General features: G+C 43.1%; 2 protein-coding genes across 5 annotated transcripts in view; one reads left to right on the forward strand and one right to left on the reverse strand.

The window, feature by feature from the left end:
• LOC140483843 (microphthalmia-associated transcription factor-like) overlaps window positions 1-12888 on the forward strand; it is a 293041-nt gene that overhangs the window by 192101 nt on the left and 88052 nt on the right. The gene's annotated exons all lie outside the window — the stretch shown is intronic.
• LOC140483842 (uncharacterized) lies at window positions 11-12181 on the reverse strand. Its single transcript, XM_072582538.1, has 2 exons — window positions 11298-12181; window positions 11-4636 (listed from the first exon to the last, which is right to left on the reverse strand). Exon 2 carries the CDS (start codon window positions 3934-3936, stop codon window positions 2224-2226), a length of 1713 nt encoding a protein of 570 aa, XP_072438639.1. The 5' UTR covers window positions 3937-4636; window positions 11298-12181; the 3' UTR covers window positions 11-2223.

The raw sequence follows: 12888 nt of genomic DNA on the forward strand, positions 1-12888 counted from the left end.
CACAGTAATTACAATGGACTCATTCTCAAATATTACAAAGCACATGACAACCAGATATTTTCCAATCATTTATAACATCCATTGTTGAAAGTTTTATTTAAGCACAGTGTATGCAATTGCACTAACTGATGGCAAAAGTTCTGTTGTGGTCTTTTCTGGCTGAGTAGTTATGCTTTGAAACGTAACATTGGATTTCATTGTGTTAAGTCTCATTGTTGGCATGCTTGATTTGAACTGCAAAGTAGAGAGAATGAGTCATATTCATCAAAAGGCACATTAGATGGATAAACAAACAGCATTAAGAGGCTCCAGTTTATTTGTTATGAAAACACAATGTTGCACTTCATAATGTTTATGCAAAATAACAAAGTCTGTTGATCATTCAGCTTCCTTAGTCTTTTGTGCAACAATGCAACAAGTTAACAATTTTTACAATTTACCACTTAATAGAATAAATCCCTCCTTCCTCAGAAAGAGTTCTATTAAGTGCTAATGGTGGCCTAAATCTTCAGGGTCAGAATGAGCTATCAGATCCTCACTGAATAAGCTAAAAGAAAAGACCTACTTGCCTTGCTCCAATTTTTGTCTTGGGCAGTCTTCTAACAGACAATCCTTCATATCCCAGTCAGTGCAGGTTTTCTTATAGGGAGCAATGCAGAGAATTTGTGCAGAGACCAAAGCCACTTTTTAAGTCACTAGCTACTATATACTGGTAGGTAAAATTTAAATATGGCAGAACTTTTCATTGTGTTCATGTGAATGTATAGTTGTATAGGTGGGTAGGGTGTTTGAAGTAAGGAGGGCACTTTTCCATCTGTTTCCTCCATGTTACCTTTGGTTACATAAACAGCTTAGTATTAATTTTCCAATGTCCCAGTCAATAGAATGGAAGTAGAAATTGGTGGTAGAAGAATGGAATGTGCTTCCTGAGAGGATGGTGGAGGCAGCTACTCTTGCATCATTTACTAAGCACCTGGATGAGCCACTTAAAATGCCATAGCTGTGGCAGATAAATTGTATTAGTGTAGTTTAGTGTTTGTTGGCAGTGACATGGTGGGCCAAAGGGCTTGTTGTTAGGCTGTATGCTGTCTGACTATCGTAGAATAAGGATGTAATATAAGTTGGAAAAAGGCAGTAGAAATGTGATGATTTAGATTTTGGTTCAGGCACTTTGGTAATTAATTTGTAGAATTAGACAGCAGAGTTGATGTACAAGTTAGAAGATGGAAATATCCAAACATATTTTCATTCATATTTTGGTTAGAGCAAAAAGCTTTTGTATGAGGCAAAAAAAGGGACAAAATGCACTGTATTGTATGTTGCAGCCCAATTAAGTAGAGCCTTCTGTGGCAGTATGTTCAAACTCATCCTTTGTGAACTTCAGCACATTGTGACAATTTTTGCATACTAACTTTATGGAGTCCCCATAAAGGTGGTGATCAGGATTAGGGAGACGTTAGGCAGGTTATTACCCCCTCCCCCACTCACTTCATTTAGAGGGTTGTAATTATGTTGCCTCCATGAGGAGTGTTACCTATCCACTTTCCACAGCTTGCAGTTAGATCCTACGCAGCTCTGTAGACTCATGAATCTTTGTGAATCAGTCACAATTACCTAAGAGCACCTCGATTGTATTTTGACTTAAGCTGGAGTGAGGAAGTAGCTGTGACTGTCAGGTAAAATCGGTTTGAAAGTTGCCACGATAGAATGAGAAGTGTCGGACTTTGGCTCAATCTACCAACTTACTTTCTTCTCTGTGTGAGCCCAGTCCTGCGTGTTCTTTAAATGAAGCAATAGGAGAAGATATTCGGTCTCACACTCTTAATTTATTTTAGGAGTAAATGGATAAAGCATGCAGAGCTCTGGGTCTAGACCTTTCTGTCCCTGACAAACTATATAGTGTGTCAGTTCAGAAAGTACCTTCCTGTCCCTGACCCAGTCTTTTTATATAATAAAAAAGTCATGCAATCACTGAGGTGGGATTGTCTTCTGATTGGCTGTTGATCTGACTCAATTCTCCGCCTCCTTGCGTTCCCGGATGTCCGACCCCACGTGACCTTGTTTTGCCTGCGAAACGGAGTACCACGTGACTTCCTCCTGCATGCACGCATAACGGAGCATCCCCAAAGGCTTCCGAATGCCGAGTGTATTTACACTCGCAGCCAGCCATATATTTACAAGTCCCCCTTTTGGTCTCATGAAAATGAGACCAACAAACCAGTTTTATACATCACATTCACTCTCCGATGCATAGGCTTCCCTTCTTGCCAGAACCATGGTTTCCATCTCCATCTGTGACATCTGGTAGGTCAGAGGAGCCTTCCCTTCAATTGCTGTAATAATTACCCTGTTCAACAAAGATCTAATGCAGGGGATACCACAACATCCGCACAACACTAACATAATGATCATACCAACGAGGGACATAAACACAGACACAATTAATCCTTTCCATTTCCCAAACCATGAGTTGAAAATGCCTCCTAGAGGGTTATCAATACCTGAATGTTCATGCATTTCTTCAGACAAGATTCTTAGTCCTTCCAGGGCTCTGGTTACCAAGCCATCAGGTGCCATATTGTTGGGGATGAACATACAACATTGATCTCCAAACATAGAGCATACTCCCCCCTTTTCTGCTAACAACATATCTAAGGCCATTCTATTTTGTACTGTCATCAATGAGGTCGCTGCCAATTGTTCAGAAAGTCCTGCCACTGCATCTCTAGTTCTATTGGCTAGCCTGAGTACATTGTAATGTACATAATTAATTCGGTCGACATTTTTATTCGGCGTGACTGGGAATAGAGCACCGATAATTGGGAGATTCTCAAATCCTGCTGCTATCTGGTCTGCCAATTTATATTCATCAGGTACACCACGGGGAACACCTATTGCATCTATGTCAGTGGTTGAGCCAGATGTGACATCAAACAAATCCCTGCGTGTTCGTACATGTGGATTTATTCCCTTTTGTCGTTCTCCTAAGAGGAATAAGGGTACCCCTAGCCGAACCATTGCACAGGTTCCAGACCAATCTGGAGGTAGACTAACATGTAGTGTTCTATCTCCAAAGTACCAAAATAGATTAGCTCTGGCCCAGACCATTGAGCTAGTATTCTGCCAGCCAGTTACATCAATCGTGTCCTGACACCAGTCAGCGGGCATGTCTCCCAAGATTGTATTAGAACTCCGAGTGAAACAAGTGTAATCGTTGGCCCTTGGGGTAAACACTGGAGGTAACATGGAATTCTTTACAGGTGGGAAAATAGCACTTAAGGTGGTACAATTTGGAGGGTCTGCCTGCATGGTGAGGGCCATCATGCAGTGAAATCCTGCTGGGTCTATATTAGAGAACAATGGGGCTGGGGTAGTAAAAAGGGTTGGCCTAGCCGAGGAACATGCGACACAATTACTCATATTCATTGAGGGTGCGGTAGCTGTCATCCAGTCCAGCCACGTGTTCCTATCACCATATCCGGTAGCTAGTCTAATAATGTCATCTCTTGTAATGTTATTGCAATCTATCACCACAACTCCTGAACTTTGTTCTAACTCCACGCTTGTTGTGTTTTCGGTTTTCGGCTGGTGCATAGGAGGATCCACCAAGGTTACATTCACTAGTCCCATGGTATCCTTTCCTAATTGATCAACACCTATTACAAAGTAAAAGCTGTTATCATTGATTTTGCACTGATTCCATACTTCTTCGGGACCAGGGCTAATGGTGAATCCTGTCAGGGTTAACAAAAGTGGATTTTTTATTTCTGAGGAATGATCGAGTTGCCCCCTAGTGAGGCTCACATGGTCTCGACCCTTCCATCTATTATCTGAGGATGGCGACTTCTTGGGCGTCCATCTTACCCCAGTCCATGTTAGTACATGATGCCACGTCGGGCACCATCTATAGTAATTGCACACAAAGGTATACAACATACCCTCTCCAGCTCCCTGGATTGTGGCCACAGTCAATTACTTCGCATAAGTCAAACTGGTATGTTATACCATGGCTTTTATCATGTCTGATGTGTACCTGGCTCCCACCTTCCTTAAACATTTGTCCACCTCTTGCCCTATTGCTCTTTTGTACCTGGGACTTTCTCCCTCACCTGTGTGTTTGTCCCTCGTGGTTAATACCTCTATTAACAGTGGCTTAACACTTATACATAAAAGAATAGCAAAAACCTCAACAGCCGAGGGTAGTGTGGGCTTCTTACAAAGATAAACATTACATCCATTACACAACCTTCCTGTATATTTTAAACAAATTCTTCTTGTGTTCCAGTCCTGTCCTCACTTTTGCTCACCAGAAAAACCCTTCCTTAGAGACCTTTTTCCAGAACCCTCTTCCTGCAAGAGTTAAAAGTTTAAGACCCTTCTACTCTTTTTCTGTTCTTATTTGTTCTAGAGTTCTCGCTGGCGGTTCCATGACTGCACACTGACTCCAATGGCACCAGCTTTCTCCTTTCCCCTGTAGTCTGACCACATGAGATGTCCTCTCCACGACCTTATAAGGTCCTGTCCACCTTGGCTCTGACGATTTCCGTTTGATGACTTTCAACAGGACCCAATCCGTGGTAGATGGCGGCTGGCTCTGTAGGTTCCCCCTTTGCTGATCCAACCTGTTTGGAGAAAGCTGACACCAAAGCTGTTAGTTGGTCATAGTAAGGTTTATACCTTAGAGAGGCTCCTCCTCCCACTAACATTGTATTCCAGCTCCTGGTCCTGGGAACTGCTGCCCTGTTGTTAGCTCGTATGGGGTAAACCCTGTGATAGAGTTTACTGAACTTCTAATGGACAGTAAAGCTAAGGGTAGGGCTTCCACCCAACTTAACTTTGTTTGGGCACACACTTTTCCTATTTTTCCTTTTATGGACTGATTCATTCTTTCCACTTTTCCCTGTGACTGAGGATGATACACTGTTCCAAACGCATGTTTCAGTCCTAAAGCTGCTTCACCTTCTTGCAGGTCTTTGTTCTTGAAATGTGTGCCATTAGCTGACCTGACTTTCTTTGGAAACCCATGCATTGGAATGTATTGGTTTATCACGAATTTGATCACTGTCTTTGCGTCTTTCTTTTACTCAGGTATCACTTCTGGCCAACCAGTGTATGCATCCACTGCTACTAAAAGGTACCGGTATCCGTTTACTCTCTCTATCATGTCAGTGTCGTTGATCACTATTTCCTGACCTGGCATTCTTGGGAGAGGGAATTTTCCCTCGTGTGGTTTACTGTTGGTCTCACATTGTATTCTGTACACGTTCTACATTCCCTGATATAATTTTCAATCGTTGCTGGCAAGAACGGATGCCACCAATGTGTCAGATACCTCTGCATCTGTGTTTTTCCACAATGTGTCTACCCATGAGCTTCCTGGAGCATGGAAGCTATCAAACCTGGGGGTAGCACTGGTCTACCGTCCAGTGACCTCCAAATCCCTTCTGACTCTGTCGCCCCTCTCTCTCTCCAAACTGTCAGTTCATGAGGAGAGGCTTTCTGCTGCTCTGATTAACACATTTGCATCACAGGCAGGCAGCAGGTCATACACTGTTCTTCCTGTTTGCATCATTATATACTGTGCTGTATACCCTGCTGCTTTCTTTGCTGCTGAGTCTGCTTCCTGATTGCCCTTCGCTACTACTGTGTCTGCTTTATCATGTCCTCTACACTTGACCACCACCACCTCTGCAGGTTTCATTAGGGCCTCCGCTAATCTTTTCATATCTTTTTCATGTTTAATTGGGGTTTTCGCTGCTGTTAAGAATCCTGCTCTAATCCATTGACTGAGTTCTACCTATATAGCCCCTGCCACATATGCAGAGTCGGTGTAGATATTTCCTCTTTTTCCCTCTGACCATTCTAACGCAGCAATCATTGCCCGTAGTTCAGCCAACTGGGCTGATTCTTTGCCTGTCGCTTTTCCTGTCAACACTTCCTCAAATCCCTTACTTGTCCGTCGCACCACTGCATAGGCTGCTTTAAGTCCTTCAGTTGGATGTCTGTAACAGCAACCATCTGTGAACAGCTTCTTCTGGGTCTACTAGTGGAATTGCCTGTAAGTCTGCCCTAACTTTGACGTCTCTCTGTATCCTTTCCTCACACATATGTGGCTCTCCTTCTCCCATGTTGTCAGCCATGTTAATTCCTTCGTGTGTAAAAGTTATATGTGTTGCGTTCAGGATTTTCTCTAACCTGGTTTGCCGCAGTGACAGCATTGTAAAGGTTGTCGAGTTCACATAGGCCACTATACTATGTGTCGTCAGTACCGTTAGTGAGTGGCCCATGACTATATGTGCTACCTTTTGGAGAATTTTTGCTACCCCTGCTGCATTTCTTGTACATGGTGGGTGTTTGTCCTCTATTGGGTCAAGGGTAACACTTACATAAATCAGCACCTCCTGCCTCCCCCTTTTTTCTGAAAAAGAACACCATTTATTGTGCGTAACTTTTCAGAAATATCGAGGAAAAATGGCTCTTTGTAATCCGGGACCGTTAAAGGCCTGTTTAAGAGATATGAAACTTACGTCTGCCTCCGTGGTCCACTGCAAATGGGCCGACAAATTTTTCATGCATTGCTCATTTACCATGGCCCTGAGAGGGAAAGTAAGCTCCCCATATGATGCAATAAATTGTCTACTGTACCCTGCCAACCCAAGAAATGAGAGCATGTCTTTTGCAGTGACTGGTTTGGTATGATGCAGAATGGAGGATCTATGAGACGGAGACACACCTGTTCCCTTAGCGGAAATAACTCTACCCAGAAAAGACACCGTTTGTCTGCAGCATTGCAATTTAGCCCGTGAGACTTTGAAACCGACTTTATACGTGCGAAGCAGCAAAGTCTTTGTGGCTGCCAGACAAGAAACATGGTCGGGTGCCGCCAAAAGAATGTCATCCACATACTGGATCAATACCACCCCCTTTGGGAATGTTAGGTCCTTCAGCTGCTGTTTCAGTATCTAATTAAACACCCCTAGCAACAAAATGAACCCTTGAGGGACCCTTGTGTAACGTAGTTGTTGGCCTTTATAGGTGAACGTAAAAATGTCCCTCAAATGATCAGCTAGGGGCAAACAGAAAAACGCATTGGCCAGATCAATGCACGAGAACCACTTATGGTCAGGGGTCAGCACAGACATCGCAGTGTAGGGGTTTGGAACTGGAACTGTTGGAGTAGAAACAACACTATTGATCTGTCTAAGATCATGCGCCATCCTTTATGTACCTGTATTCTGCTTCTCTACAGGTAAGATAGGAGTGTTCCAGGCTGACCGGGAGGGTTCTAGCACCCCTGCTGCTAACAATCCTCAATCGTGTCGGCAATGCCAGCTTCAGCCTCTGGTTTGTGTAAATATTGTCTCTGCCAAATTGGAGTGTGGTCTATTAAATCGAATATGATTATTGTGACGTGTTTACAGTGACTGTTGAACCTGCTGACCACAAGGTATCTAGTAGAGTGTCAAGCATCGCTGCAGCCTGTGGATGGTCTGTTTTTTCCCTGCCATGAAACCTTTCAATCTGCCTATGTTCCAGCAGTACCTTGTCAGTTGTCCTATACATAATTCTGTAGGCTTCCTCTGATGGTGAATATTGTAAACCGGGTATCTGAGTCCAAACCCAATCAGTTAGCGTCATCAAACGTTTGGAGATAGGTCCCAGATCCTTGGCCTGATATTTAGCATGCACGGCCAATGTGCCATGAGGGATAGCTTCTTCAGACATCTCATACCATTCCAACTGTTCAACAACACCCACCACACCTTCTTTCCCTATGAGAATACAACTAGAGGAAATATCCCATTGAGTCCCTTCTAAATGCTGATAGAATGCATGCTGATAAATGTCATTATCATCACGATCATAATACAAGGTAACATGAAAGGGATCTGCAGGAGGAGCATAGGGATGCAGCATCTGAACCCAGGGTCGCCATTGGCTGTATAAAAGACTGTATATCGTTGTTCTGCCTGTTTTCGGGTTCGAGGAGTCCCCAGTATATATCTGCCCACTGTCCTTCTGCCATTGGTGATGTGTCCGGTGATAGCATCATTTGGGATCCAGAATGAATCATTGTCATAGAACAGTTGACAGAGTAACCATTCGGAAAGGTCACTACCAGTCCGTCTGGTCCGCACAGAACCGAGACCCCACATCTCACCAGCAAGTCACAGCCCATCAGATTCACAGGGCATGCAGGTGATGAAATATACCAGTGACGAAAGGTCTATCCGGCCACTGATATGATCAGTGGCAACGTCAAAGGCAGATTTTTTGGTTTACCCGAGAACCCTACTAACCGGACGCTGGAGGATGACATGTTTGACCGAGGTATATCACAAGTGATGGTAGAAAATCTTGCACCCGTGTCAACCAAAAAAGACAGATTCTTGTCCATTACTCTCATTTGCATATAGGGGTCTGCCAACCCCACATGCCCCTGGATTCTTGGGTCCCGTCAATATTCGTACCCCTGCCCTTCTGGCATAGTCTGGGGGTACTGTCCTTGCACTGGGGCTGTAGCTGCATTTGGGGCTTGGTAAGGCTGAGCAGCCTGTTGAAAAGGAGGCTGACTTGAGCGGACATACTGTCCTCGGATCAATCCCTGGCCTCCCTGGGGTCCCCACAACATGGGACAATTCCTTCTCCAATGCCCAGGTTGGCCACGTTCAAAACCGGTGTTGGGTGCCTGAACTCTTGGTCCTCCGCGGCCTCTTCCTCTACCACGCATTCCTCCTGAAACACCTATAGGCCTGCCCCCATAGTGGGGGTAGGGTGGCATCCAATCAGGTGTTGGGTCTAGACTCGGGAGGTTGTTTTGTGGCAACGGCCGCTGAACCATCTGATTAGTCATCTTTTGGGAGGCCTTCTTTGTATCATTAGCCTTCCTCCTAGCCTCATCGAGCTGTAACTTCAGCAACTGCACTTGAGCTGACTCGTTGCTCTGTTTATCTTCATCCTGTTTTGTCCTGTAACACTTCATGTTTTGCGTCAAATGTTTCTCCCACTGTTCTGTAGAACAACCTGGGATATCAGGATTACTCTCCATTGCCTCTTTTATTTCCTTAGGCATCCCTGCCATAACAGCATTCCTAAATAACGTGGTCTGTAACTGACCCGACCCTGGATGGCTCCTCACAGTATCTGTCCACGTGCCCTTACACCTAGCCAAAAAGTCAGGCATATCCTCACCCTCCTTCATTGTGAAGGTGAGTGAGTGCATCGCTCCCGGTGGAATCTGAAATCTATCCCTCATTGCCCTTCCAACACAGGTAGCATGCTGCACAAATGGTTCCGAATCAGGTAGGAAGGTGGTCCCCGCAGACGCTTCAATCTGCTGTATTTCCCACATATTCAATTGCTTGCCCAACAATGCTCTCCAATCACCCATAACTAACTTGTGCCCTTGTGTATATTGGCAAAATTTAGTCATCCAGGGTCCACTTCTCCATGGGTGGGGGCATTTTATCCAGGATGCAGTTCATGTCAGTAAATGTAAAGGGCTGATAAACATCCCCCAAATAAGAGCCTCTGTATACTAATGACATTTGGTGGTGCTGATACTGTATGGGTTGTTGTAATGTGTCTCTGTGACGCAGGTTGTAACTTAGTTCAGGTAGGGGCTTCATTGGAGGGCCATGTTCGGTATGCATTGTGAGTGAGCCTTTCAAAGTGACGGGGTAGGTGTGTGGGTCATCCTCTGTCAGGGAGTCTTCATCCTCAATATCTGTACTATTTTTAGACTCTTCCCCCCCCCACCCCCACCCCCCCCCCACCCCCCGTCCAATTTGTCTCTATCTCGTTCTTCCCTTAAATCTCTCCTTCTGTCTGAGAACCCATCATCTAATAACTGACCTGAGCTATGTAATCTTCCCCTCCTTTCGCTCTCAACACTATATGGTGTCGAGTGAACATCTGGCTCTTCCAATAATGAATGTCTCCCTTGTTTTGGCTGTTCTTTGTTCCTGCTGTGCGTCATTATCACCCTGCTTGAATCCTCCGCTTCTTTAACTCTCTGTTCAGCTTCTAGTGTTAGTTTTTCTACCTTTCTGATGCTTTCTTCTACTGCTTCCACCAGTCTCTCTTTTACTGCTTCATACTCTCTTGTTCCTACTTCTTGCACATCCAACACCCCTTCTTGAACATACATGAGTGGCATTTGTGTTACAGGATATGGGGGCGGTGATTGTACCCCAAGCGATTTAGAATATAATGGCGCGGATGGTCCTGCCTTTCTGTCTCCTTCACCAGTTTTGTAATGTTTCTACCACCATACAGGCTAACGTCATGTTGTGCAGACGAATCCTCCTCTCTTCTTTCTCCTCGCCTTCTTTTGTCCACTTTCTTCGAACTAATATTGACCCTTTCTTTCCCTTCATGTGCTCTTCAACTTCTAATTTAGCTTGGTCTTCTGCTTTTCCTAAAAACGGTGACAATTTCTCCCTCTCCTCATATTTAGGGACTTTGCCCTGTTGTTGTAATTCTTCCCAAATCTTATCATATTTCTCCATCATTGTTTTTTGTTTGCCCTTTGCAAGCCCACTGACTAACTGACTTCTAGCTTTACCCTACTGCTGTTTTACGGGCAACATTAAGTCGAAAGAACATCCTCCGTATTCCTCACACTCTTTATCAAATTCCCCTTCCATTTTACGTATTTTTGTTTTAATCCTCCCGTCTAGCAGTCAGTTGGTTTGGATATAATATAACCGAGCAGCTAACCCAATCAGAGACAAATCCGGTGGCCAGTCAGTTTGTATGGAGTACAACCGAGCAACTGACCCTTTCAGCGAGATTTATCAGCAGTGCCGTTGTTGTCACCGTTAGGTTTCCACTGCTAACTCTCTCTCGCTGAGACACCACCATCCCTGTCTTCAAGACACTACTGGCTTTTCTGCCACCCTCTGTACATTCCCCAATATAAGTTTTAAAACATACAACACAATCATACACCACAATTTGTGAGCGTTGCTTTTATGAGATCCTGCTCAATGGACTTTAAACCTCCTCACACTTATGTACCTTGTTGCTTTTATGGGGATTCTAACCCCACGGAACTTTAAACCTGTACGTATTAAACTTTGTTGCTTTTATGGGAACTCTCACCCCATGGGACTTTAAACCCATATGTACCTTATTGCTTTTATGGGGACTCTAATCCCATGGGACTTTAAACCTGTACGTACTATATCAATACTTTATCCACTTACTATTACTAGGACACTTGCAGTATAATGACAACAATCAATTTAGCATTTCCAATTGCAGAACTTCGATATAAATAGGTGTCTGCTCACCTTTGTTTTATGCGGCGCCGCTTGTTGTTGTCATCAGACGTCAGTTGTCCGTTGTTTCTATTTTTCTCTCTTTTCCGTTACTTCTCCGTCTTCATCACGTCGGGGTCACCGGAAGCCAAAATAGTCAATAGCTGCTTTGTACTCTCTTCCCATTTAGATGAGACACACTGGTTAAAATCCATTGTTATGCTGTATTGATTTTTGAGATTGCAACACTACTCTAGATTTTCAGGTTTCTATACAAACCTCAACGTTGTTATCAGTTGAATGGTTATCTTGAGTTGCTGTTAAACAACTGATTTGTCTCCATTTAAGCTATAATTTATAGGTGATCATTTTGAGGCCTGTCAAAAGTAGTCTGTATCAGGACCAATATATTGTTATGATCCCAGCTGATGGTAATATTGGACAAATCAGATCCCAAACTGAAACCTGCTTTGACGGAACGTAAGTTGAAATTCTGCTTTTGGTTACCATGATGATTAGTCTTTAAACATAATCACATGCCAGTGTTCTTTAACAAAAGAACACAGAGAAAAAAATGTGAAAGACAAATTAGAAAGATTTCAATGTAAACAGCAAAACAATGTTTTATTCTTTCTTCCAGAAATTCTTTACAGATACTCAATCCCGTTAACTATTTAATTAACTCTTTGATTTCTTACTGAACTGACTCTTTTCAGTTTTCATGGTGTAGGTATTTCTTTCTGTTTCTGAGGAGCTGGAGTCTTTTTCAGTTCTGATGACCTTGAGACGACTTTCCAGTTGTAATAGACAACTTATTTTCAGTTTTGGCAATTTGAACATTTCTAAACAAATCCTCACAGTTTGGAGACTTCACAATCTAGCATTCCCTTCTGCTGACATGAAGCTGTTCTTCTGAACTGAATTCAAGCTACTAATGGCCTTTGGTCTGTTTTCTATATGTCATAAAAGTTTAACTTTGTAAACACTTCATCAGTTAATAATCTATCTGATCAAGGCACTGCACATAAATAACATGTTTTCTTGGAAATTAGGTTGTCAGTTCACGGTTCTAAATTAATTTGTGCCTTCTTTTCCAAAAAAACGTTATTCTCCAAAAACTGAAATCACAAATCCATTTTACCTCCACATGAAAATCCAAATGATAATGTTGCAGTGCAAGGTTTCTATTTAATTGGTATTGATAATTCTGCAACTTGTACAAGAGCATGTTTTATTTAGGGAGAGCAGCCACGTATACCATCAAATTTTAGATAACTTTCATAATTGATTAGTTGGAACTAAGCCACATTTTGTACCACAATGTCTTATTATTTTATGTGGCTCAATTGTTTACCAATAATAATGCCTTTGTCATGCTGTTGCTCCTATTAAAGAGTTATCCCTGTTTGGTAAATTAATTGTTTTACCTAGAAGTCTTACAAGAGAGAGTCTCACTAAAACATAGTTGTTTGCCAATTCTAATGTTGTTGATGGTCCACTGGCTAGGCTGTGAGCCCCACCAAAAGGTTGACAAGTGCTTTAATAAATGCTTGCAACTGATACCTGGTTCTGCTGGGAAGATTGTCTGCCACCAACTCTCCTCCTAATACCGATCTATAGCACT

The sequence above is a fragment of the Chiloscyllium punctatum genome, chromosome 12, assembly GCF_047496795.1.
Source record: "Chiloscyllium punctatum isolate Juve2018m chromosome 12, sChiPun1.3, whole genome shotgun sequence".
NCBI lineage: Eukaryota > Metazoa > Chordata > Chondrichthyes > Orectolobiformes > Hemiscylliidae > Chiloscyllium > Chiloscyllium punctatum.

Excerpts from the sequence above, each read along its gene's own strand:
- LOC140483842 (XM_072582538.1), bottom strand. The coding sequence starts at position 3,936 with ATGTTGTATACCTTTGTGTGCAATTACTATAGATGGTGCCCGACGTGG.